Here is a 24,505-nt window from a genome sequence, read left to right as displayed (position 1 = left end):
TGGTGACATGTTGGCAACAGACAGACAACCAATTACCATAATATGTCCAATAAACGAGCTTATTAAAAGCAAGAGAAGAAATACAACTTGAGCAGTATGTCTCCCAGTGCTTAAGGTAAAGACATAATAACCAAAATTAAAACTTAACCCCTAATTTCATGAGATATTGTGTTCATATTTCCTTCTGTTACCACCAAAAATGATGAAAGCAAATCTCTTTTTGTTACATTTAAGCTTTGCATCAATGAAACTGCTTCCATTACAGACATTTCTGTTTTGTATCTGCTTCACACATTTCTATCAACAAACTGTTTTTATTGAAACAAAAGATTATATATACCCATTCTTAAACATTTGCAACTTTGGGTTGTATTAGCAACAATAAAACTGAGCTATTTGTATATATAAAGGTCACCCTAAGGACTCCATAAAAGTGATGGTTGAATCTGAGGGTGTTCTTACACGACAGGGTTTTCACTTTACTACAAGAAATAAGTTAAGGAAACTCAATTAAAAGAAACTGATTGCATTTATTATAAGCTAGATAAAAAATCCATTAAGTTTCCCGTCTTCGTCTCTGATTTTTCATTCGCTAAAATTTGACTCAGCTGTTGGTTTATATTTTTAGCTTTCCTCTTTTTTGCACTTTTTGTAGAATTGACCACAGTACTTGTTCTTTTATAACCCTGTATATCTGGTGTCTTTGTTACAGATTGTTTATTTGTTGTTACAATGGGTAATTTACGTGAATCTGGTAACCTGGACAATGTTCTCTGATCAGTAGCAGTGTCTATAATATTCTTTAAATGTGTATGAGAACTGGTTCCTGGTTGTTCAGATGTTATTCCTATTTCCTGTCTAAAAAAGACAAATCATCATATGAGTATAGCACAAAATATTGATTAAATGTTCATTGCACAATTTCTACAAAAAACAATTCTTCATGAAAATTTTTGTCATAATAACACATATCTTTTACTTATTGTTTTAATTGTACAAATTATTTTTGTTTTATTTAACAATGTCATTGTAGATTTATTGCATATTCTCCAATGTTCTGTTTGTTGTTCCACAAATCAATATAAAATAAAGGGGTTGATCTTTTGAAATCTAAATCAATTGTCTGTCCAAAGTTACAAACCTATCCATTGGTTTATTTAATTGTCTGTCCAACGTTGCAAACCTATCCATTGGTTTATTTAATTGTCTGTCCAACGTTACAAACCTATCCATTGGTTTATTTAATTGTCTGTCCAACGTTACAAACCTATCCATTGGTTTATTTAATTGTCTGTCCAACGTTACAAACCTATCCATTGGTTTATTTAATTGTCTGTCCAACGTTACAAATCTATCCATTGGTTTATTTAATTGTCTGTCCAACGTTACAAACCTATCCATTGGTTTATTTAATTGTCTGTCCAAAGTTACAAACCTATCCATTGGTTTATCTAATTGTCTGTCCAACGTTACAAACCTATCCATTGGTTTATTTAATTGTCTGTCCAAAGTTACAAACCTATCCATTGGTTTATTTAATTGTCTGTCCAACGTTACAAACCTATCCATTGGTTTATTTAATTGTCTGTCCAAAGTTACAAACCTATCCATTGGTTTATTTAATTGTCTGTCCAACGTTACAAACCTATCCATTGGTTTATTTAAATTTTATTTCAGTTTTGTGTTGTTTTGGTTTTTTATTGTCATTTTGGGAACAAAAACTTTAGAACAAATCTTTGATAATTAATGTTATTTTTTATTCCAAACTTTTTTAATACTCTGAATCTGTGCATTAAATATTGACAGATTAATGTTTGAATAATGTATGTTTACCTGTAAACAGTGGCAGATCCAGCCATTTTAAAAAGGGGGGGTTCCCAACCCAGAGTAAAGGGGGGTTCCAACTATATGCTCTCATTCAAATGCATTGATCGGCCAAAAAAAAGGGGGGTTCCAACCCCCGGAACCCCCCCCCCCCCCACCCCCCCCTGGATCCGCCACTGTGTAAATATCTTCTTTTTGTATCATTGAGTTGCTGACTCAGTGAGCTACATACACAAATCTCCTTTTATTCATAAAATACCTTTCTATATCAACAGAATCAGAATGCAGAGATTGTTGTTTCTGGTTAAGTGCTTCCTCTCTTTCTTTCTTCCTCCTCTTTTTCTTCTTTTTTGATTTCTTCTCTGGTTCTATGATACCCTTATTCTGTAAACCTGTTGAAAGATTTCAATATATATGTTATCTGACCACAGATATGAAATATTCCACTCACTGATGTATATAACAATTATTTTGAAAAATATGCAAACTTATTTCCAAATGTATTTATAAGTCAATTGCAGAAAACATTTCCTCTAATGGTGTTTAACATTTTAACAATTTTGAACTAAACAAGAATATTTCCTTAGTACACAGATGCCCCTCTCGCACTATCAGGACAGACAGAGGGACAAACAGATGGTCGAATAGACTGAAAAACATAATGTCCATAAATGAGGCATAGAAAACTTGTGAATCAGAATAAGAGTATAAATTTAGTCATCAATCTGGATTTAATAGTCACACAGCAGTACATATACCACAAAAATTCTCCAGATAACCTGAGATCTACAGATGTATCACATTATCTAGGATGAAGCTAAATTGATATTTCAGTCATTGCCAAATATTTTCTTTCTATATTTCCCAACTGGTTTCAACTGTGATTTTAGTTAACAGTTATTAAATGTGACTTTCATACAGGAATAATTCATATTTTCTTTAAGGAATGACCGATATGTTTTTTCTGTCTGTGAAGAAATTATAACATAAACTAAACTAGATACCCAAATGATGATTGTGGCCAAGTTTGGTTTAATTTGGCCCAGTAGTTTCAGAGGAGAAGATTTTGGTAAAAGATAACTAAGATTTACGAAAAATGGTTAAAAATTGACTATAAAGGGCAATAACTCCTAAAGGGGTCAACAGACCATTTTGGTCATGTTGACTTATTTGTAGATCTTACTTTGCCATGTTTGCTGAACATTTTTGCTGTTTACAATTTATCTCTATCTATAATAATATTCAAGATAATAATCAAAAACAGCAAAATTTCCTTAAAATTACCAATTCAGTGGCAGCAACCTATCAACGGGTTGTCCGATTCATCTCAAAATTTCAGGGCAGATAGATCTTGACCTGATAAACAATTTTACCCCCATGTCAGATTTGCTCTAAATGCTTTGGTTTTTGAGTGATAAGCCAAAAACTGCATTTTACCCCTATGTTCTATTTTTAGCCATGGCAGCCATCTTGGTTAGTTGGCCAGGTCACTGGACACAATTTTTAAACTAGATACCCGAATGATGATTGTGGCCAAGTTTGGTTTAATTTGGTCCAGTGGTTTCAGAGGAGAAGATTTTTGTAAAAGATAACTAAGATTTTTGTAAAAGATAACTAAGATTTACGAAAAATGGTTAAAAATTGACTATAAAGGGCAATAACTCCTAAAGGGGTCAACAGACCATTTTGGTCCTGTTGACTTATTTGTAGATCTTACTTTACTGAACATTTTTGCTGTAAACAGTTTATCTCTATCTATGATAATATTCAAGATAATAACCAAAAACGGCAAAATTTCCTTAAAATGACCAATTCAGGGGCAGCAACCTATCAACGGGTAGTCCGATTCATCTCAAAATTTCAGGGCAGATAGATTTTGACCTGATTAACAATTTTACCCCGGTCAGATTTGCTCTAAATGCTTCGGTTTTTGAGTTATAAGCCAAAAACTGCATTTTACCCCTATGTTCTATTTTTAGCCATGGCGGCCATCTTGGTTGGTTGGCCGGGTCACCGGACACAATTTTTAAAACTAGATACCCCAATGATGATTGTGGCCAAGTTTGGTAAAAATTGGCCCAGTAGTTTCAGAGGAGAAGATTTTTGTAAAAGCTAACGACGGACGATGAAGACGACGACGGACGACGGACGCCAAGTGATGAGAAAAGCTCACTTGGCCCTTTGGGCCAGGTGAGCTAAAAATATGGTGCACACTGAATAACGTGCATAGCGGGATATTTAACAGTGTGCACCACACTTTTTATGTTATTTCGAATAGACTTACTTCGTATAATTCAATTCTAAATTCCATTTTAAACCAGCGTAAATCATGAAAAAACGTTGAAAAATTGTGTTTATGATATGATAAACAAAACGATTTCAGCCAATCAGAAGACGTGTTACATCCAAAATTTAATTATTGTTATATGATGCATCAAATGTATATCACTATTGTTTATATATACAAATATCTACTGTGGATTTTATTATTTTCATTGGTACCACTGTTTGTGGATTAAGAAAAACTTGCATTTTCAAGGATATTATTATTTTGTGGTTTTGTCAGTCTACATATACTCCTTATAGAAAATGTGTAATTTGTTGGACATTAGAACTCATGATTCCCAGATTACCACTAAATCCAGGAAAATTAGGATTTTTATGAATAATAATGAATCCACAGTTTATTTTTTCCCCTTTAGTTTATTTTATACTTACTTTGTTGTTCTTTAACTTTTTGTTGTATTAAATCTGCTCTCCTTAAACATGGAAACTTTGTTTTCTTTGTACACACATTGCACATGACAACCTGTAATTTAATAGAGTACAGTACACATGACAACCTGTAATTTAATAGAGTACAGTACACATGACAACTTATTTTCACAGATACTTTATTTCACATTTAGCCCTTTCTAGCTAACTTTGCAGCAATTTATTTTTTGTGAGTTTCTGGTGTTCTATATGTTCAAGCCTCTAGAAGTTGAATTTTCTCGCTGTATTGAAGACCTATGGGTGGACTTCGGCTGTTTTTATCTCTTTGGTCAGGTTGTTGTCTTTTTGACACCTTCCCCATTTCCATTCTCCATTTGACTTGAGCTACTTCTCTAAGATTGTTTATCCAAAAGATTTCACACATTGAAGGACTGAATGTGTGGTAGTACTTTTCTAGTTGACAATAATTGTTGTAGAAAGTAGATGCGTGACATTCACATGATGTCTTTAAAACGCAATAGGCCAAAAATAACTTGTGGTGTGTTGATGACTTGATGTGTTACATATTTGTTTTTCATTCATTTTTTTTAACCTTATTCAGGGCGTTATTTTTCTGGTTTGAATTGTTTTACTTTTGTCATTTCGGGGCCTATTATAGCTGACTATGAGGTATGGACTTTGCTCATTGTTGAAGGCTGTACATTGACCTATAGTTGTTATTTCTGCATTTAGTCTAATGTGGAGAGTTGTCTCATTAGCAAATCATACAACATCTTCAATTTTAAAAGTCCTATTCATATGAGAAACCCTTTTGTACCACTGTAGGGATAAGGTCAGTTATGACCTTTTTTACTTACCAGTGTATTACAACTGTTTAAATATGTCTGAACTAAGTTAGACTGGAACTTCCCAAGGCTGTTTGGATCTTTTTCATACTTTCGTAACAATACTACAAGTTTCTTGTTTAGCTTGACCTTTGACTTGACTCTAACTCTCCGTTGTGATGGCGTATAATCACTTCCACAATACTGACATGCTGTCATTGGGTCCTGAACTTTCAGATCTAAAAAAAGCATAAACCATTTGGTAGGTAGTTTTAATAAACATAATTTTTATTTTTGGTGGAGGAAGCCATAGTGCCTAGAGAACACCAAACAACTGTCAATCCTAGACAATTAACATTGCAGTCAACTCAAATACAAATGCCACATACAGGATTTGAACTCACATTGCCTCAATGTTGACGGGCTAGTGATACTGTAATTTAACTACTTAGACCAGTAGGCCACCTAAGCCCCACAATGAATAATAATGGATCAACAGCATTTCTTATTGTAACACTTTCTTTACTATCCTGTTTCTTCTATGTGTTCTAAGAGAGGTTAAATGAAAAACATACTACAGATTTTCCCTGATAAAAAGGGTAAATCTGACAGATTAAAAAGTCCACATGAATTCATGTTTTTTTTATGTTTTATGTTGCCCTGTTTTTTATGTTTTATGTTGCCCTGTTTTTTATGACTAAAGTGTTCAAAAATCTTACCTTGAACATGGTTGTATTGTTTTAACCCTTTTAAAGGGAAAATTCGCGATTTTTTTCTTATGGTTTAAATATGTTCATAATGACATAATATATATATTCACAAAGTTTTATCGCTAAATGTGCAGTAATAAAGGAGAAAGTCAATAATTAATGAAAAAATATTAACTACTTCCTGTAGGTTGTGACGTTTTCTCCTGGTTTTTGCATGCCGGGATTTAAAATACAATCATTAAAAGTCTTGGTTTTTAATCATATTTTAACGTAATCGTAAGCGCGCCGATGACTTATGCTTTATCTAATAACCAGCCGATAATAAGAAGATAAAACGCACAGACGTGCAATTGTACACATTCATGAGATAAATTTTCTATGTTTTAAAACGTAAATATTCGAATTATTTTTTTTTGACAACACAAAAAGTTATAAAATTATTTTTAATTAATGCATTTTCGGACTGATAAGGTGAACAAATTAAAGTACAATAATCTGTAAAGACAATATGTTGGTGTACTCTTATTGACCTTTTACTATCTCTGCTATGACTAGGTTTATACGATGTGTGTATTCACGGTTCTGTGGCAATACTCGTAGATGGCTTGTTTAAAGGTAAATTGTTATTTGCACTTCGGTATTTAACCACGCCTCTAGGGCACACCTTGCCAGGTGTGACTGTCTATTTGGATCAGTGAATTATAAAACAAGGGAGCATTTTTAATACACACATTAAAAATACAGGTGACAAATAAAAATAGATCGCCGTGGAATTATTTAATTATATTTGGTGCTATTATTTATTTGAATTCAAATAAATTAATTTAATAAGAAATAAACAGTTTTCGGTTAAAGACGGGAAACTTAATTCATGTGTCAGAATAAAATGATATACACCTCTTGTCCTTGATTTAAGTCTCATAAAAAAAAGGGGAACTTAGAAATTAGAAATAGCTTTACCAAATCATTTTGATTGTCTTTATTAGGCAAAAAAAATGTACGAGAACACTTACATTTAGACTTTTGAAACCCATGTATTAATTAATATCTGAAACTATCTGAAGATAACTCTACCGAAGCGGAATATAATTGTACGAATAAAGAAAAAAAAATGTTTTTAAATCTTTGCACATTTATAATTAATTATTTTTATCTATTGTTCATTTAATTATACTTAATTAGTACCTTAAATATGTCTACCGCTCGGCATTAAATCTTGGTGTGGTAGGATGGGATTATTACATATAGATTATATTATTTGGATGAGGATTTGAGCTAGCCTATAAAAACACATTAATTAGTTAACATACATTCGAGACCAAAGGATATTAACTTTGCTAATTCAATTAACTTTCACTCACATATATTTCTCTCATGATTTGTGCGTGCTTGTTTCTATAGGACAGTGTATATATTGTCCCAAAATTAATCATAAAATCGTAACTAAAAATGTCTTGTTCGGAGGTTGATAGTAAAAAAAAAAAAGAGGTTGATAGTACTAACAGTGGTTCCAGTCCGGTCAAGAGAGGCAGATTTTGACGAGTATGGTCAATTTGGGTACGCACTAGAGCCAGAGTATACCGAAGAAGAGCTCCATAAAATGGAAGCTGCAGAAAGTTCCCGAAATCAAGATATCCTTAGCAACCCTCGCCTTTGACACTATTTTGCCTTACAAGTGTCTCCCAAGTAAACAAACCACAACTTCTTATTTAATCAAATGACTTATCTTTTTGCGAAAGTTTGGTATGCAAAAGTGCAAAGTTATAAATGGGTGTCTTGCAATATCGAAGTGATAATCTATTTGTCAGATCTCTTATATCTTTTGACGAAGGCAAACCATCATGGTATATTCTGCATTTGTATAGACCGAAGTGTACTAAATGATATTCATATTATACATGTTAAATGAATGAACAAATATTAAACCTATCTTTTTATTGTTTTCCGCCCATGTCTGCTCATCGCCAGAAATAAAGTTTGTCGCACGAAAAAATGGTATTAATTCCAGAGTCAAAATTTAAAGAACTTATTTTCCATGTTTTCTGGTATTGTACGAAAGAGAATTGACCTAACAAAAGAATTGCTATCTTAGGCTGTTAGTAACACATGTAGAGCAGTGGGTCGTTGTTGGACATATAAATCTTAGAAAGTGTATCATCTGTTAAATTTGCAGGTCACTGAAAGGGGAAGTCCCATACGGAAGTAGGTGTTGACGATATTTTTTTTTTATCCAGTGACACATATTACATGCGTATTCTTGAACGTTTGATACATCATTTACTCTCAAATTGCAAAAACGAAAACTTCCAATTGTATTTATAGTATTTGTATTTTTATCCATCTGATGAGTTAAGCCTTTTTCAACTGATTTGTATAGTTCGTTCTTCTTCTTCTTTTTTTGGTATACAATAGTCTATCGAATTCGTTGATTACATACTGTTGGCATACGTGGACTAGTCTATTTACAAAACTTTTACCCCAATTTACACAAAATGTATGTTTCTTTCTTATGTTCAATGTATACATGTAGATAATTTAAATTGCGCTATAGTTCCGTAACTTTCTATCCAGGCGTATAAACGAATCGTCGTCAAATGCGTACATTTTTTAAATCAATATTTCTGGTATGTTCCAATCTGTCCTTTACTATTGACAACGAGTTTATATTACATTTTCCTAAATTAACCCTTAGAAAAAATATGTAAATAGATTTTTATTTCTTCAAATCTTTTTTTTATGTATTATTTATATTTTTATAAATAATATTCTTTACACCAGAAATGTTATTTATAAACAAGCGTATGAGTTAAGTAATGACTAGTATATTATATCACTTTCGGACACGCAAGACAGAGATGTAGATGTATATTATAAACCTGATAGTTCAAAATGGAAAGTTATAAGTTATCGGCCGTGTACACCGATCAATACCTACAGAAGTGAAACGATGCATGAACTTGCAAGCCCGACAGGAAATCGCTTGAATACCTGGACGTGTCACCTCACACCCCTCACAATACCTTTGGGAGTAATACCTTAAGCCATGCTGGTGATCAGATGAGGGAAGATCCGAATTTATTTGAATAAAGTTTATTACTTTAAAGAATTATGAACGAATTACATTTTCGAAAACAATTTTCACGGAACACTTATTTATGATTTGAACTTTGACTTTTTAATTAAGTCCAATATTAACAGTTTAAAAATAACAGACTATGGTTATTTAAAAAAAAAAATAAGAACATTTTCCGTATCAAGTTAGTTAGTCAGATAAAACAACCGTACGATTGACAAGATATCGACACGCAATTACGACTACATCGGTTACTGTAGTATTGGTCCTTTGTGGTTTATAGACATATCGTGATTTTTGATCGTAGAAGATGACAAAATGGCGGAATGCAGAGAATTGATACTCAAAATTTAAAATCGATGGTGATCTCTTATCTAGCGGAATAAAACTTTAATATCTATAAATTTGAGAATTTTTATACAGAATGGACATAATATCAATTTTTGATTTTTTTGCGAAGTTTCCCTTTAAGACTTGGACAATAGTACCAATAAATATAGCAGATACATTTATCATTCTAATGCAGCATCTTTTGTTACGTTCATTTTGATTGGACAACATCACTAATTATCAGTTTCATTAAAAAGGAGATAACAATATTGTAAATTAAGCTTTGACGGCATCAATAAGGGATTAGATGGTCGCAAATGCAAGTAAACTTAATTTGCAACCATCAAATCACCAATTGACGCCGTCAGAGCTTAAAATACAATACAGTTATCGCCTAATCATATAGCCTACAAGACCTACGATTAACATTTACTCTTTCTATCCAACTTTAACTTTTATTTGATCTTACCTTGACTCTCTACTACTTTGTATCTGAAATAAATAAATAACAAAGTAAATATCGGTAGTGATATATAAATAAAACAACTAGTGAGACAGCAACATAAATACAAAAATATACAAGAGACTTCAAGAGATCAATGGACAGTCTATACAGCTGTCCATAGTTCAAAAAAAGTTGTAAATAAATCTACATCTTTGTGGAATTATACGATTGATTTTTTTTAGGAGAAATCAATAATACTGGATATATAGAGTATAAGGCAGCAACCATTTGATTTTCTGGGGGGGGCTATGGTTTTTTTTTCTGTACAAACTTTTTTTTCGCCTGCGGCGAAAAACAATCTATTTTTTTCGCAACAAGTCGAAAACAATTTTTTTTCTTTCAATTTTAGCATTACATATAGTGGCAGCTGAGGGTGAAACAAACAATTTTTTTTTCTCAGAATCAAAGACAAATTATTTTTTTCTCCAAAAACTGGAAACAAACTTTTTTTTCCAAAAAAAACCATATCCCCCCCCCCCCCCCCATAAAATCAAATGGTTGCTGCCTAACAAAACATCAAAAAGGCCAAAAATTTGGAACATGCACCATCATCTGAAAAGGAATGTTTTAGGGTCAGTATTTGGCATCAATATTGCAATAGAATCATCAAGTGCCCTTGAAGTGGCAAACTTAGTCGTTTTTTGGGTCACACCAGTAAGATTTCAATTATTTAGCATGTTTAGAGAGGATGGTAGGACATGGTAAAAAGGTTATTTTCGTGCAACGTTTTTGGACTTTTTTTCACGTGTTCTCGTGTTTTGACGTTTTATTTTTCGTTTTTTAACGAAGTTAGAAAATAAAATACTTTAAATAACGATTCGTTGGTTGACATGTCTCTTTATCTATTTCTTTCTGCAGTTTTCTGAACATCGAATTAGACATGTTGTAGTTCTGAAAATCTAGAGTGATCCCCCTTGTCAGTAAGGACCGATTTGCATTTTTATACCATTAAAATTACTACGAGTAGTAATTATAAATTGTTCTCAGAAACAAAAAACAAGTGACTATTACAAATATCTAAGATTCATAACACTTTTTGTCATATTACATGCCAAATTCGCGTATAGCATATATTTGTCCGAATTGTTTTCAGAACTATATTATGCGCAATGAAGATTATGACCGAACAACAGTACATTTTTCTAAAGCGACTACTTTTGTAAACTAAAAACAGGTAAAGAGCTAGAAATAATGTAATTTATAAGCAAAGGAAACTATTTTTCAATTATATAGCACTAAAACTTTCCCACTGAGTATTCTCAGGGAAATTCGATGGCTATATCACGAGAAAATAGTCTTTGTTTTGCCTGCAGCCAGGAAACGTTTTTGGACAATGCAAAAACCATTCCTGACATATAAACATTTGAAATGCAATATTGCATGCAGTCGTAGATACTATTTTAAGTTGTGTATTTGCATATGCAGTCACTCCAAAAGTTATTTCAAAGATTAACTAACCTTTTTCCAAAAAATTTATAGTTCAAGGGAGGTAACTCTTACTATATTGCAGGCTAAGGAAGTATGGTTCCAAATCATAAGTTTTTGAACATCATGAATACTTACTAGTCTATGCATAGTTTTTCAATGGAAATTGTCACGTCACAATGCATTCTTAGTAGCATGATAACCCATGAGACGAACACCATTAAATACAATCTACAACTACATAATTTAAAATTTCTTAATTTCAGTAAGATAAGATAAGATAAGATAAGATAACTTTATTAGCACTAACACATTGACAATAAATGGTTATGGCAACAAATTAAAGACTAACTACAATAACATATATATACAATGAAGGAGTGACTGGATAATTATGAGAGAAATATATAAAAAATAAATGAGAAGCATATACATTATTACAAAAATCAAGTACCTTTTAATAATGAGTTTCTCACCAACAAGCATTCATTCAAATAGTTGACAACAATTTTTAATATTGTTTGGGAATTACTATTTAGAATTGATATAAGTAAGTTATATGATAAGGAAGAAAATTTGTTGTTCAATAGAACATTATTTAATTTTTTAATAAGGTTATCTCTCACATATTTATAGGAGGAACATTTTAAAAGAAAGTGAAGTTCATCTTCAATGTCTCCATTGTTACAGCAAAGACATACCCTATTCTGCTTTGGTATTTTTAGATATCGCCCTCTTTCAATAGATAAAGTATGAGCACTTAACCTCAATTTACATAATGTTGATCTATCACTTTTGGATTTGCATTGATCAACATACGAGGGTCTTTTATTTGGTTTATAAAGTATATTAAAAAAGTTCATTTTTTTATTTTGATTGATGTCAGTCTCTTGCTTTTGGAAGGCTATATCATTGATTCTCTCTTGAATGTGTTTTAAATACATCTTAATATCAATAGGATTTAGATTAATAAAATGAAAACCAAGTCTTGAAAGGAGATTTTTCATATTTATTATCCAAGAGTTATTTTTTTCAGTTGCTTTATATATTTTTAGGGCAAGTGAATTATTTGATTCAAGTATATGAAGCCAATATTTTATTGCTGAAAATTCTATTCTGGTATATAAAGGCAATCTATTTAGCTCGGCTAAACATGCAGCATTTGATGCTTTACAATGTATTCCTAGAATTTCTTTAATAAATTTATACTGCAAGTGTTCAAAGGGATCTGAATCCCTGTGTTGTTTGCCTATTCCCCATACTTCACTACCGTATAGAGCAATAGGCACAACTAGGGAGTCAAATAATTTTTCTAATAGCTTGCATTGGTTATTTAGTCCAATTGTTTTTTTTATTTTAAAAAGTGCCTTTCTACCCTTTTCAACAAGCAATGAGCTGCACAGATTTAGATTTCCTGTGTGCTGCAGTGTCATGCCAAGGTAGCAGTATGATTTGACAGTTTCCAGGAATTCGTTATTATATTTAAAAAAATTATTATGGGTTTTTCCATTTGAGTTAAATATAATGACTTTTGATTTGTTTATGTTGACTTCTAGTTTCCAGCATTTACAAAAATCACTAAAAACATTTAAAGCTGTTTGTAGTCCCTTTTCAGAATTTGATAATAAAACTATATCATCTGCAAATAAAAGGGAATTTATTGTTGTATCTCCAATTACAATGGGATCTGTATTAGCATCTTGGAGACTTTTTACTAAATTATTTATGTAAAGATTAAATAATAAAGGACTGAGAACATCTCCCTGTTTAACGCCACGGTTGGAGATAAATTCTTCACTGAGACCATTTTGGAATTTAATTCTACATGTAGTATCATCATACATAGAATGAATTATATTAAAAAGTTTACAGGGTAATTTAAGTTCTAAAAGGATATAAAATAATCCATTTCTCCAAACTGTGTCAAAGGCCTTTCTGAGATCAACAAAGGCAGCAAACACCTTCTGTTTCTTATTTTTCTTTTGTTCTATAATAGATTTCAAGGTGAATATGTGATCTGAGGTACGGGATTTTTCTTTAAATCCAATTTGGTTTTCACTAATAATGTTGTGTTCATTCATGAATTTTGTAATTCTCATATATATAATTTTATTGAATAATTTTCCAAGATTGGAGGTTATAGAAATACCTCTGTAATTTGAAGGGTCTAGCTTATTGCCCTTTTTGTGTATTAATGAAATGAAACTTTCATTCCATACCTTAGGAAATGTTCCTTTTTTGAAAATTAGGTTAAATAATTTAGTTAAAGGGTCAACTAGTACAGGAATACCATATTTAATCATTTCATTTGAAATCAAGTCCTTTGCACTGGATTTGCCATTTTTTAAGGTTTTAGAGGCTTTGATTATTTCATCTGATGTTATTGGTTGGTTATATGACATATTTATATTATTGTTTTTTAGTGCATTTATTAGCTCATCTAATTTTTTAAGGATAGTTTTGTGAAATTTATTGTCCTTTGGTTGAGCCTCACAAGAATTTAAATTTTTGAAGAAGTTATAGAATGTTTGCTCGTCCAGTTTTTCAGTAGTATTATTTTCTGATGCTCGTTTCAATTTATTAAGTAAGTCCCAGAAGGATTTTGGGTCACTTTTGATATTATTGGACAGATCAGAACATATTTTATTCTTGTATAATTTTTCTTCTTGTTTACATTTTCGCCTCAATTTTGAGCGATAAGAGTAGTATTCTTGTCTGTAAGCTCCATTAAATGGAAATTTATTTATATGAAGGAACATCAGAGACAGAGTGTTCATGCTAGAAAACTATAAATCTTGACATTTTTCAATTAATTTCAAATTCATTTAATTTTTTTTTAATTATTTTACACGTATTTGTCTTATCGTCAGCCATTGGAGTTTTTTCTCAAATATTTTTGTTCAGGAACTGTTGCATTTTATTTTACCATATAAACATGATAAAGGGTTACCAAAAATTAGATACATGTAAAACCCCTCTTATGCCACTAAGTTTATGCCACTTGAAACCAACAAAATATAAAGTCAGTATTGAAGGAGCACAAAAATAAAATGATTTTGAAATTTATATTATAAATCTGTCCCTTTTTCTAAAGTCAAGGATGCTATAACATGTATAAAGATATGACAACATGTAACATGTTTAACTCCCCAAATGTATAAAACCAAGAAACTCAAAATTTCATTATTTTGATCAGATAAAACAAAAATTTTTTTTTTTTTTTTTTGCAAAACTGGACATAAAAGTCATATTGGCATATTCAATATGCTCAATTCATGCTACATGTACGCAATTGTTATTTCAAAAAAAAAATGCTGAGTGAAGGTAACTGGTCCTCAAATCTTTTTTTGTGTTTGAATGATTAAAATCATTATTGGAACACAAGACCTAGAATGTATTCATGCTAAAATTTAGGAACATTTTATTTCTTTAGGAAAGTGCTTATAGAATGTATAGGGTATATAAATTACATATAAAAGAAAGAAAAAGACAAACATTTACATGTTCATATGCATTGCATGCATTAAACATTGTTATATGGTTTTACTAAACAAAAAAGTTTTAGGAGAGTGCCAGTTCGCTTTAAAGAAAGATAACTCCACTCTAATGTTAGCAACACCTGTAATCAAGCATTGTCAAGTTTGTCAGTCTAATAAATTTATTTTTCAAATTTTTGTCTAGCTTCAAAACTTAATTTCAGGTATTTGCTTGAAGATTTATTTGAAGATTTATAAAGCAATTTGTCCTCTTTTGACATTATGTTAATGAATAAAATCTTAAAGTTGCAGGAGTGAAAAAAATATTTGAAATGAAACTCATGAAAAGGGATTAAAAAGTTCATATTTATCTTGGCATGGGGTCATGACTATTTGATGTTGACTTTGTTGTAATTTAAATGTTTTAAGCTAGAAATGATTGAATCAGTTGTTTTTCTTTCCATTTAGTAAAGTTATAGATGATTTGAATTGACTGCTCATTTATCTGTTATCCAAAACCTTTACAGCTTTATCAAAATTTCATCTTTATTTATTTCTTCTAACTGTGTTATAGTTAATGTATATCAGTGAATATATATGAATATTCATAGTCATACAGTAAAGATTGTCTATATAATTTCATATTGCAGCTCTAGATAAATGTCTAAAAATAACTTTGATGTCAGAGGATAAATATAGAAACATTCAAATAACTTATCCAGGAAGTGAATTGAACTTTCAGTTTCCTTCTTTATTAAGTGTCCTTTTCAAAAACAATTACATTCAACCTAAATGTGTGTGAGAATAGAAAAAAAAAAAACTTGATTTTCATTCATGTGTTTAATATTTTAAGAAGAGTTTGAGAATTACTTTTTTGTCATGAGACAGAAATATATCTCATGCATAGATAGAGGCAGAAATGAGATTTTTCAGAATTAATACACAAATGCCAACCTTTTTATCAGGATTATCATGTACAATAACACGATAGATTGTTTGAGGATTATTATGTGGAACAGACTGATGAGACAATGTGTTTAATCTAACTTATAAAATCTATTTTTAGCATCATGGTTGTGGAATGTGTTTAACCTGACTTATAAAATCTATTTGTAGCATCATGGTTGTGGAAGGAGGAGGGAGGTATGCACCATCCACAGGGATGACCTCAAAGGAACTGTGTGAAAATGACGACTTGGCATCAAGTCTGACGCTTGATCCCTACCTATCCTTAACCACACATAAAATGAACACAAGGTAAGGTTACCATGGTTACTGTTTGATTTCTATCAGAATCATATTAAAATAAATTTCTGGAATCTGGAGGAGTAAAATTATCAAGAAGCATACAGCTGGAATTTTACCTAGAATAATACACATCATGACATGTTACTATTACTGATATGGTAGACAAAATATTTTTCGAAAGATTTGGGTTGTGGCTCAGTCTACAGAGATGCAACTAATCGTCCCACCTGTCGGATCTAAGGGGCAGAATTTATGTAGGTCCAGCAAAACTCGATTCTATTTTGTTTATAGAAATGTGATCATCTTTAATAAAAGTAAATTTCCTGTTCCCTCCCTTTTTCTAATTTTGGGAACCAGTTGACAGCTGATTATCTACCTTTAATGTTCTATTATGTATCATGTACATTTAACATATATTTTGTATCATGTACATTTAACATATATTTTGTATAATTTTCAGACATAGACCATTGAAAGCAGACCTTCAGCAATCTTGTAAAGAAATAATGAAAAGATTTGTGGAGAAACAGAATTATGAAAAATCCTACAGAGAATTCTCTGGTTTAGCTCCTGTCAAATCCTTCTTTGTCACCAAACTAAAGTCACAACAAGTTATAGTCAAAGATCATGTAAGAAGTGGTATTAACTACATACTAACATTGAAAACAGTCTTCACCATTAGCCACTAGTCCCATGCCCCAGACTAGTAAATATTGATTCGGACTAGTGAAAATTTTCATTTTATATAGTCGTATTGGGACAAGTTTTGATATTTAGTTTCCGGACTAGTAGATGAAAAAGTTTTTGGCGCAGACTGTGAAAATGGCAACCTCCTTGATGGAAGCAAAAAAATACTTATAATTTTGCAAATATTTTTTAATTCTAACTAGTATAACAATTTATTGACAGAAAAAAGTAAGATACCAAACCCTGAAAAGTAGTAATTTGAATTTTCCAAACTAAAGTGCAATTTAGATATTTACTTATGTTGGTTGTATTTAAATGTTTTTTTGTTTTTTACAGTTGTTCCGATATTTAAGGATGTTTGACAAAGATTCTGGATTTGAAATTCTGCCATGTCATCGTTACTCCATGGAAAATGAAGTAGGAGCCAAAATTTGTGCCACAAAATCTTGGTAAGAAAGGTGATCTAAGGGAGATAATCCAAAACTGTACGTTTGAGGAAAAGAACAGACAATGATACTGCAAAAAAGAGAACCAAACCAGGCAGCGAAAAAACAGAACCACCACAGACAAATCAATACATTATAAATTTTGTTCTTTTCATACTTGTACTACCTGGGTGTTTAAAGACCTTGACTACCCATGAGAGTCACACATGCTCATTTTGTAATAACAGAATGATTTTCACTGTTAGCTCTCATTGAGGGTGGATACTAAATTATATGAAAAGACTAAATTTATGTGTCACTGTTACAGCTTTACCCTAAAATAACTTAATTTGAAACATTTGTAACAATGCTCTTGCATCTAGCCAGCCTTAGCAGATCCCCCAGGTGACATGCCAGTTCTCTACTCATGTATAATTGATGAAAACATAGTCAAGCATTTTTTCACATTGTTTGACATCGTATTAATCACCAATTCTATAATACAGGCAAAAGAATGATAAAATAGAGTATTTAGTTGGTTGTATTGCTGAACTGGATGCAGAAGAAGAGGACCAGCTACTGAAACCAGGACTAAATGACTTCAGTGTAATGTACTCCACACGGAAAAACTGTAGCCAGCTCTGGTTAGGTCCTGCCAGCTTTGTCAATCATGATTGTCGATCAAACTGCAGGGTATGTTAGTTCGGTGTTGTTAGTGTTGTCAATATTAGAATAAGCATATATAGTATGTTTGCCTATAAAACATTGTAAAACAACTATCCTTTAAAAACCAAAGGATGTCAAAGTTAACAAATATAGGTAACTGTACAGTCCTTAACAATGAACCATACCATTTAGTTAGCTATAAAAGGCCCTAGGATAATAAACTGCCACTTTTGTTATTCATCGGGCAGTATATGAATGATATGCTGCCTCAACCTTTATCCTTCACTATTGTCACTTGGACCAAGATCCAGTAATATAACAGTAAGAAAATGTGGTATGATTGCCAATGAATTAAGTCTCCAGAAGAGACCAAAATTAAAATGGCATGGCGGTTAATAACTATAGGTCACAGTACAGCCTTCAACAATGAGCAAAGCCCATTTCACATAATCAGCTATAAAAGGCCTGAAATGACTAATGTAAAACAATTCAAACGAGTAAACTAACTGCCTAATTTATAATAATAGACTATTCTACTATACTATACATATATACATGTACAATATTAGGTCAATGTCAGAAAAATATCAACTTTTATGTATGAGGCTGAGAAACTGGGGAAAGGCCAGGTTCTACCGAGCCCTTCCCCGGTTTTGCACAAAGTACAAAAAAAACCTAATATTGTTTTTATACTGCAACTTAAAATTAATAAATTCAGAGCTATCTAAATTGTAACACTGTGTTACTATATTTATGAAATAAACACAACTAGTTACAGTATAAATTAGTTTAGATGTACAAGAATTTTATTTTCACAAATTCCTTTATTATATCTGATTATAACTATATACTATATTTTATTTGTTTATTTGTAGTTTGTGTCCACTGGCAGAGATACAGCCTGCGTTAGAGTGCTAAGAGACATTGAGCCTGGGGAAGAAATTACATGTCATTATGGAGAAAGTTTCTTTGGAGAGAGCAATTGCTTCTGTGAATGTGAAACTTGTGAAAGGTTTGTTAAATGAAACTAATATTATTTACACTCGTAGTTAAAGATTTGGTATTAAATATGATTTGGCAGAATCCTTCAGTTTTGTAAAACTACAAAAATATGTTCTTAATGGATCTATCAGCTGAAATGAATGAAAATGACATTCTAGTGTAAAGATCGTCATATGTGGTGTCAAACACCAGGGCTGTTATCTATCAGGTTGTACAGAACAAAATATATTACTTTCTTATTCAAAAAAATAGGCCTGTTTTTTGAACTTTATTAAATAGAAATGTTTCAAATTTTTTAAACATGTAACCTATCTTGAAATATTAGATTCATACATTGTAGCAATGTTGCAAAAATAAATTATGAGTAATCAATGTTTACACACAAAAAAAATACATTTTATTGACAAGCATTTTCTTCTATACAATATATGGCTTTTTTCAATATCCTAATTACACAATGAAGATACAAGTGTGAAAGTACTTCTAGTAGTAAAGTTAAGCTTAAAACCTTCTTCACAATGAAAGAAGTGGTTCCATTTATTGGTACATTAATCTGTCTCATTATATATTTGATCCAGAAACGGAAAATTATAAATGAAAAAAAGTTTTTAAAGAAAGATAGTTAAACTGTATTAAATGAAATCTATTCTTTCTGCATTAAGTAAAATTTATTCTTTCTATGACACAGGAGAAAGCAAGGAGCCTTTAAGCCTAAAGATGGAATAAAAAGTCCACAACATGTCAAGGGTTATAGACTCCGGGACACAGACGACAGACTTACCAGACTGAAATCAGACCCTCTGGAGCGGGAAAGACCAAGTGCACAGATGACGGGAGCTGCTCTGTATGGCAATGGTAATGTTTATAGAATCGATTTAGTGAATGGAGATCACATGGCACATTCATCTCTGATTGAAATTTAAACAAATACTTGAAGCCAATTATTTTCTTATTCGTGCCCTCAAACGCAAATAAAGTATTTATGAACAAAAACTCAAACACATATCTATGGGAAACAGCTCGCCTAGACGAGTGCAGCAAAGTTTTATTATCAAATAAATGTCCTCAAATCACTTTGCCAGCACACTCAGACCGCTGCAGCATACAAGTCTTACAAACATATCTACAATGAGAAATAATGAAATAGAATCTTTCATATCACAAAACCATAATTTCATAATGTTCTTTTTTACATCTGCAGAAAGCATTTGCAATATGTTAAGCTTATACAAAACATGTACACAGGGGGAGGGGGTGGGGGGAAACTTCACTGCACTTGTTCCCAATATAACAACAAACCCATGTGCTATCGATAGTTAATAAATACATTTATTCTCAAAACATGTGCAGCAACATTGAAATATTACAAAATCTAACTCATAGTCATCGCTCTCTGATGTAGGACATTATTTGTTCCCTTGTGAAAATTTTATTCATCAGCAATTGTAACACATATTTTAAATTAATGGAGATTAACAGTCACACCAATATTTTGACAGTAGATGGGTTTTCTTGGAAATGTTTTGTCATATTACCTAGGTCGTATAATAGTAGATGAATAAAATTTCAATAATGTAAATATATTTAATCATAAAAAAAATACTTCATAAATATTTTATCAATATCATAAATTGATGAAATACTGTCAGTGACTGTGAAATTCAAAAGCTAATCTGATGTTTAAATGACCTTGCAGCACAGTTACCCACATGTATTTTACCATTGATGCACACAGAAGTCTTTAACAGAACACACCTTTGACTGCATATCTCCAAAATGTCATTGAAGAAAAAGATTCAACCATCAAATTTCGTGCAATATGATATTTCTCCACTCAGTACTTAAATTTTAAAATGCTCTGCAAGCCTCATGTTCTAAAAGTTTAGAATTTAAGTTTCTCAAGTGGTATTGCAGTGGAAAAATCTGTGTATATACAATAGTCTGATTGGCATTTTTCAAAGGTTAATAATTTATTTATTGTTGTTATATACAAAACATGGAATGATCTAGTTTCTTATGAATAAACAAGAATATACTTTTTCAGAAAACTGGAATATCAGAGACGGTAATCTGAAGAAAAATGCTGAACTATTGAAGGCTGGAGAATTGAAAAGAAGGGGCATAACTCGCTATGATGCTGAACTGTTACTGTCTCAGGGATTAAAACTTCCAGAACCAAGGGCTCCTTCAACTAAGAAATTACCAATTAAAGCATCAAAGACTGTTTTAAATGACATTAATTTGAAAATGGCACAGTCTAAAAAGTTACCACAGAGAGACAAAAATGGGTGTTTTCTAAAAAATGGACGAATGTCTGGATCAAAACATACAAGTCAGCAATGTGAAGAGGAGATTCCTAAAGTAGCAGCAAAAATTAAATCTCCAAATAAAAGAATGAGTTTCTGTTTTGAGGAACTTGATCACCCTGAGTTTGATCATGAAGAATTAGACTCAATAGTAGAACAGGCCTGTAGGATATGTGAGGATACTGTTGAACAGGAAGAAACTAAAACACTTACTCAGAACGAGGAAACAAATGTTGACAGTTGTTCAAATGTTGATATAAATATGAATTCATCACCAACTATATGTAGGACTAGATCTAGGAAAACTGATTTAAGGACCAATTCAATAATGGACAGGGATACAGGTCTAAAACATTCCCCTATTAACAATCAAAGATGCAGTCCTAGGTTCAAAAGTCGTGGGTCAGTTAGCATAGATAAAGATCTAGTTTCTCGAATTAAAACTGAACCTTGTGAAGATAAGCCACAGTGTAGAAATAGTCCAAGGCTTATACCTAAAACTGAGCCGTGTGAAGAAAAGTCAAAGATAAAATTTAGTCCAAAACTAGAACCTAAAACTGAATCTTGTGAGGAAAAGCCAGAATTTAGAATAAGTCCTAAGCTTATACCTAAAACTGAACCTTGTGAAGAAAAGCAAGAGGTAAAGACTAGTCCAAAGCTAATATCTAAAACGGAGACAAAAAAACAAGATGTAAATTCAGAGGACGATGATGAAGAATCAGAACAACAATCAGAACAATTAGACATATCAATATCAGGGACATTCGAGCTTCACTGTGATACACACTCATTTCAGGGTCAAAGTTCAGGTCATACAGACTCATTCATAGGTCAAGGTCATATAGAAACACCTCACTGTCATAGTAATACAGAATCACTTCAGGGACAAAATCATAAGAACAAAGGACTCAAAAATATACAAGGTGATATTTCTAAGAAAGCACCTGTTCGTCAGAGCCCTAGACTTCACAGGAAACGAGATACAGAAAGTTCACTATGTGAAAAGCCAGAGGCAGCAAAAGACTTGTCAGATAAATTGAAACATGAAGTGAAAACAGAGAATGATGAAGGTTTAACAACATTAGAAGAAAGCTTTATAGATGTTTGTAGTTTTTCAGATGAACAGCAAGAAGATTCATTAGCAAACAGATTAAAATCACAAATACATCATAAAACTGAGGACGATGAGGACGAAACATCTGACCAAGAGCCAGTGGATAATATGTTTGAAAGTTTTGAGTCCATTATAAAAAATGTGACTCCACCGAGAAAACTAGGGAGTCATCCACAAAGTGATAAAAAATTTGACAAATCTTATTCTGATCAGTGCCTTAGATTATTAAACAAAAGTAAGAATAGAGAGAAGAAAAGGAAATTATCTTATTCAATCATGTCATCTCCGGAAACATCTCCTGATAAAAAGATTCCAAAGTTGACGATCAAAATGAGACGAGATCCTATTTTGGAAACAATGGAGGAGAGTTTGTCAACGGCAAAACGAATAGAAGATGAATTAGAATCTCAAATACAGCTAGAAAATCACATGTTAAAACAACACTGTCACAGACGAAGGCGGAGAAGTTCTGGGAAAACATCACCACGGTCACCAGTAAACTCAGCTCATTCACCAACACATTCATCTAAATCACCAATAGCTCCTAGCACTTTTTATCCACTATCTAACAATCATTCATTTCCTAAAAAACTTCGTCTCAAGTTAGGAGACACTTCGTTCAGTATTTCTATACCACAGCCTAACGATTTTAGTCAGATTCAGACATCACCAGAATAAAGAGATGTTAGTCAGGTATCCTCTCAGTATATCAGTATTTATTATGTCTCTATGTAAGTATATGGAAAATCTATGTAACATTAGGTTTACTGTATTGTGGGTAACAAGGAATTAAACTGATGTCCTTCTTTTATTTTAATCCCACTCAGTGACCAGCAATTGAACAATCTTTCAGTTGTTTTTTTTAAACCAAGTTTATTTATTTATGTTTCAAAATTTCAACATTAATTATGGTACAAATTAACTTGGAGTATTTGATTATTTTTGATAGACCGAAATGTTTGACTTGATACTTATAGATACTCCTTAATTTGTCAAAGAATGAGATGTGGTTGTGAAACATTCTTGAGTTTAAAAAAGACCGTTGATAATCTGTTTGTCATTATTTTTGCCTATGACGTCTTTGGCGTATACATTGACAATGACATGTAGTCCCTTAGATTCTAGCAAAAAATTCTATAACCAGCTTGGACTGTAGGAAGAAGCATGATATGACAAATTCAAGATCAAATCCAAGTATAGATTCTTTAGTTGAAACTTAACTTTTGTCTTTTAGATGAGAGTCAACCTTTCAATCTGCATGAAGACCTGTCAGGTTTAGTCATGATTAGGGCTACAATTGATTCATTTGTATAACTTATTTTCTTGTAGGAAATACTCAAAATACTCATTGTTGTATAAAAAATAAATTGATCTTTTTGAAAAGCAAATAACATTTGAAGTAACTGCTCTTTCCTGTACAAAGTTGATGTTTTGATGCAATAAATAGGTTGAACATTGCTGCTAAAATAAATCTATAGATCTTCACCCCATCTCTAAGCCTTTGGATTTTAAAACGATATGAAACTAGAAATTAATTCAGTTAGATATCTTTTTGATTGGTCGTCAAAACTTTTGTTTACCAAGTATTGTAATGATAGAAGTTTATTTGTTGTTCAGATAAATGAAATATTCATCAATTTTTGTTGTTTACTGTTTCCCTGAATATGTTAAATAGAGTGGAATAAGTTTATCTCTTGAAATAGGTGTTGACTGTTAGACTATGTAGAAAGTAAAATTTTTGTTGACTATTGGACAAGGCCATTACTTTTTAGAACTACTAGTGTTTCAATTGTTTGCTGACCTTATTGGTCAAGTTCATCTCGTCCTCGTCATGTAAGCTGACCTTATTGGTCAAGTTTATAACCTTTGAAAACATGAAGTGATTCTTAACTTTTGGAATTTGTTTTAAATGAGTTTCAGTTTGTGATTGATAATATGGTTTTGAAACTTGTGAGGTTAGACATTGGACTTCAATGATCAATATAAATGGTACCTTTCCTATGGAACCTTTATAGTCATGATAGATATTTTAGTCAAACAATGCAGGATTTAGGTTTTGAAATATAGTTGGTTTGATGTAGAAAGTTATAGATTTATTGGTTTTATTTGTAATTCTTAAAAGGACTTCAGAAATGCTTCTGTAGGGATAAATTGAGTGAGGATATCTATATATGA

At 31.7% G+C, this 24,505-nt stretch overlaps 2 protein-coding genes across 2 annotated transcripts; one reads left to right on the top strand and one right to left on the bottom strand.

The window, feature by feature from the left end:
- Positions 1-510: 510 nt before the first annotated feature.
- On the bottom strand, positions 511-10,923 carry LOC139529715 (uncharacterized). The gene is made up of 6 exons (XM_071325570.1): positions 10,787-10,923; positions 9,946-9,968; positions 5,397-5,602; positions 4,543-4,633; positions 2,084-2,216; positions 511-858 (listed from the first exon to the last, which is right to left on the bottom strand). The coding sequence occupies exons 1-6, from the start codon at positions 10,861-10,863 to the stop codon at positions 534-536; spliced, it is 855 nt and encodes a 284-aa protein (XP_071181671.1). The 5' UTR covers positions 10,864-10,923; the 3' UTR covers positions 511-533.
- A 109-nt stretch (positions 10,924-11,032) lies between these two features.
- On the top strand, positions 11,033-24,143 carry LOC139529714 (uncharacterized). The gene is made up of 9 exons (XM_071325569.1): positions 11,033-11,155; positions 15,999-16,139; positions 16,591-16,759; positions 17,154-17,266; positions 17,749-17,935; positions 18,784-18,920; positions 19,599-19,765; positions 20,955-23,156; positions 23,487-24,143. The coding sequence occupies exons 2-8, from the start codon at positions 16,003-16,005 to the stop codon at positions 23,006-23,008; spliced, it is 2,964 nt and encodes a 987-aa protein (XP_071181670.1). The 5' UTR covers positions 11,033-11,155; positions 15,999-16,002; the 3' UTR covers positions 23,009-23,156; positions 23,487-24,143.
- Positions 24,144-24,505: the final 362 nt, after the last annotated feature.

The sequence above is a fragment of the Mytilus edulis genome, chromosome 7, assembly GCF_963676685.1.
Source record: "Mytilus edulis chromosome 7, xbMytEdul2.2, whole genome shotgun sequence".
NCBI lineage: Eukaryota > Metazoa > Mollusca > Bivalvia > Mytilida > Mytilidae > Mytilus > Mytilus edulis.
The sequence above is the reverse complement of the archived record's forward strand: the minus strand, read 5'-3'. Positions and strand labels throughout refer to the sequence as shown.

Bases quoted from the DNA above. Each gene is read 5' to 3' on its own strand.
- LOC139529715 (XM_071325570.1), bottom strand. From the start codon at position 10,863: ATGTCTAATTCGATGTTCAGAAAACTGCAGAAAGAAATAGATAAAGAG. The intron at 5,603-9,945 runs GTAAGATCAAAT...TGCTTTTTTTAG, and splicing joins CAAAGTAGTAGAGAGTCAAG to ATCTGAAAGTTCAGGACCCA. The intron at 859-2,083 runs GTATTTTATGAA...TGTCTTTTTTAG, and splicing joins GATTCTGTTGATATAGAAAG to ACAGGAAATAGGAATAACAT.
- LOC139529714 (XM_071325569.1), top strand. From the start codon at position 16,003: ATGGTTGTGGAAGGAGGAGGGAGGTATGCACCATCCACAGGGATGACC. The intron at 17,267-17,748 runs GTAAGAAAGGTG...TCTATAATACAG, and splicing joins ATTTGTGCCACAAAATCTTG to GCAAAAGAATGATAAAATAG. The intron at 19,766-20,954 runs GTAATGTTTATA...ATACTTTTTCAG, and splicing joins AGCTGCTCTGTATGGCAATG to AAAACTGGAATATCAGAGAC.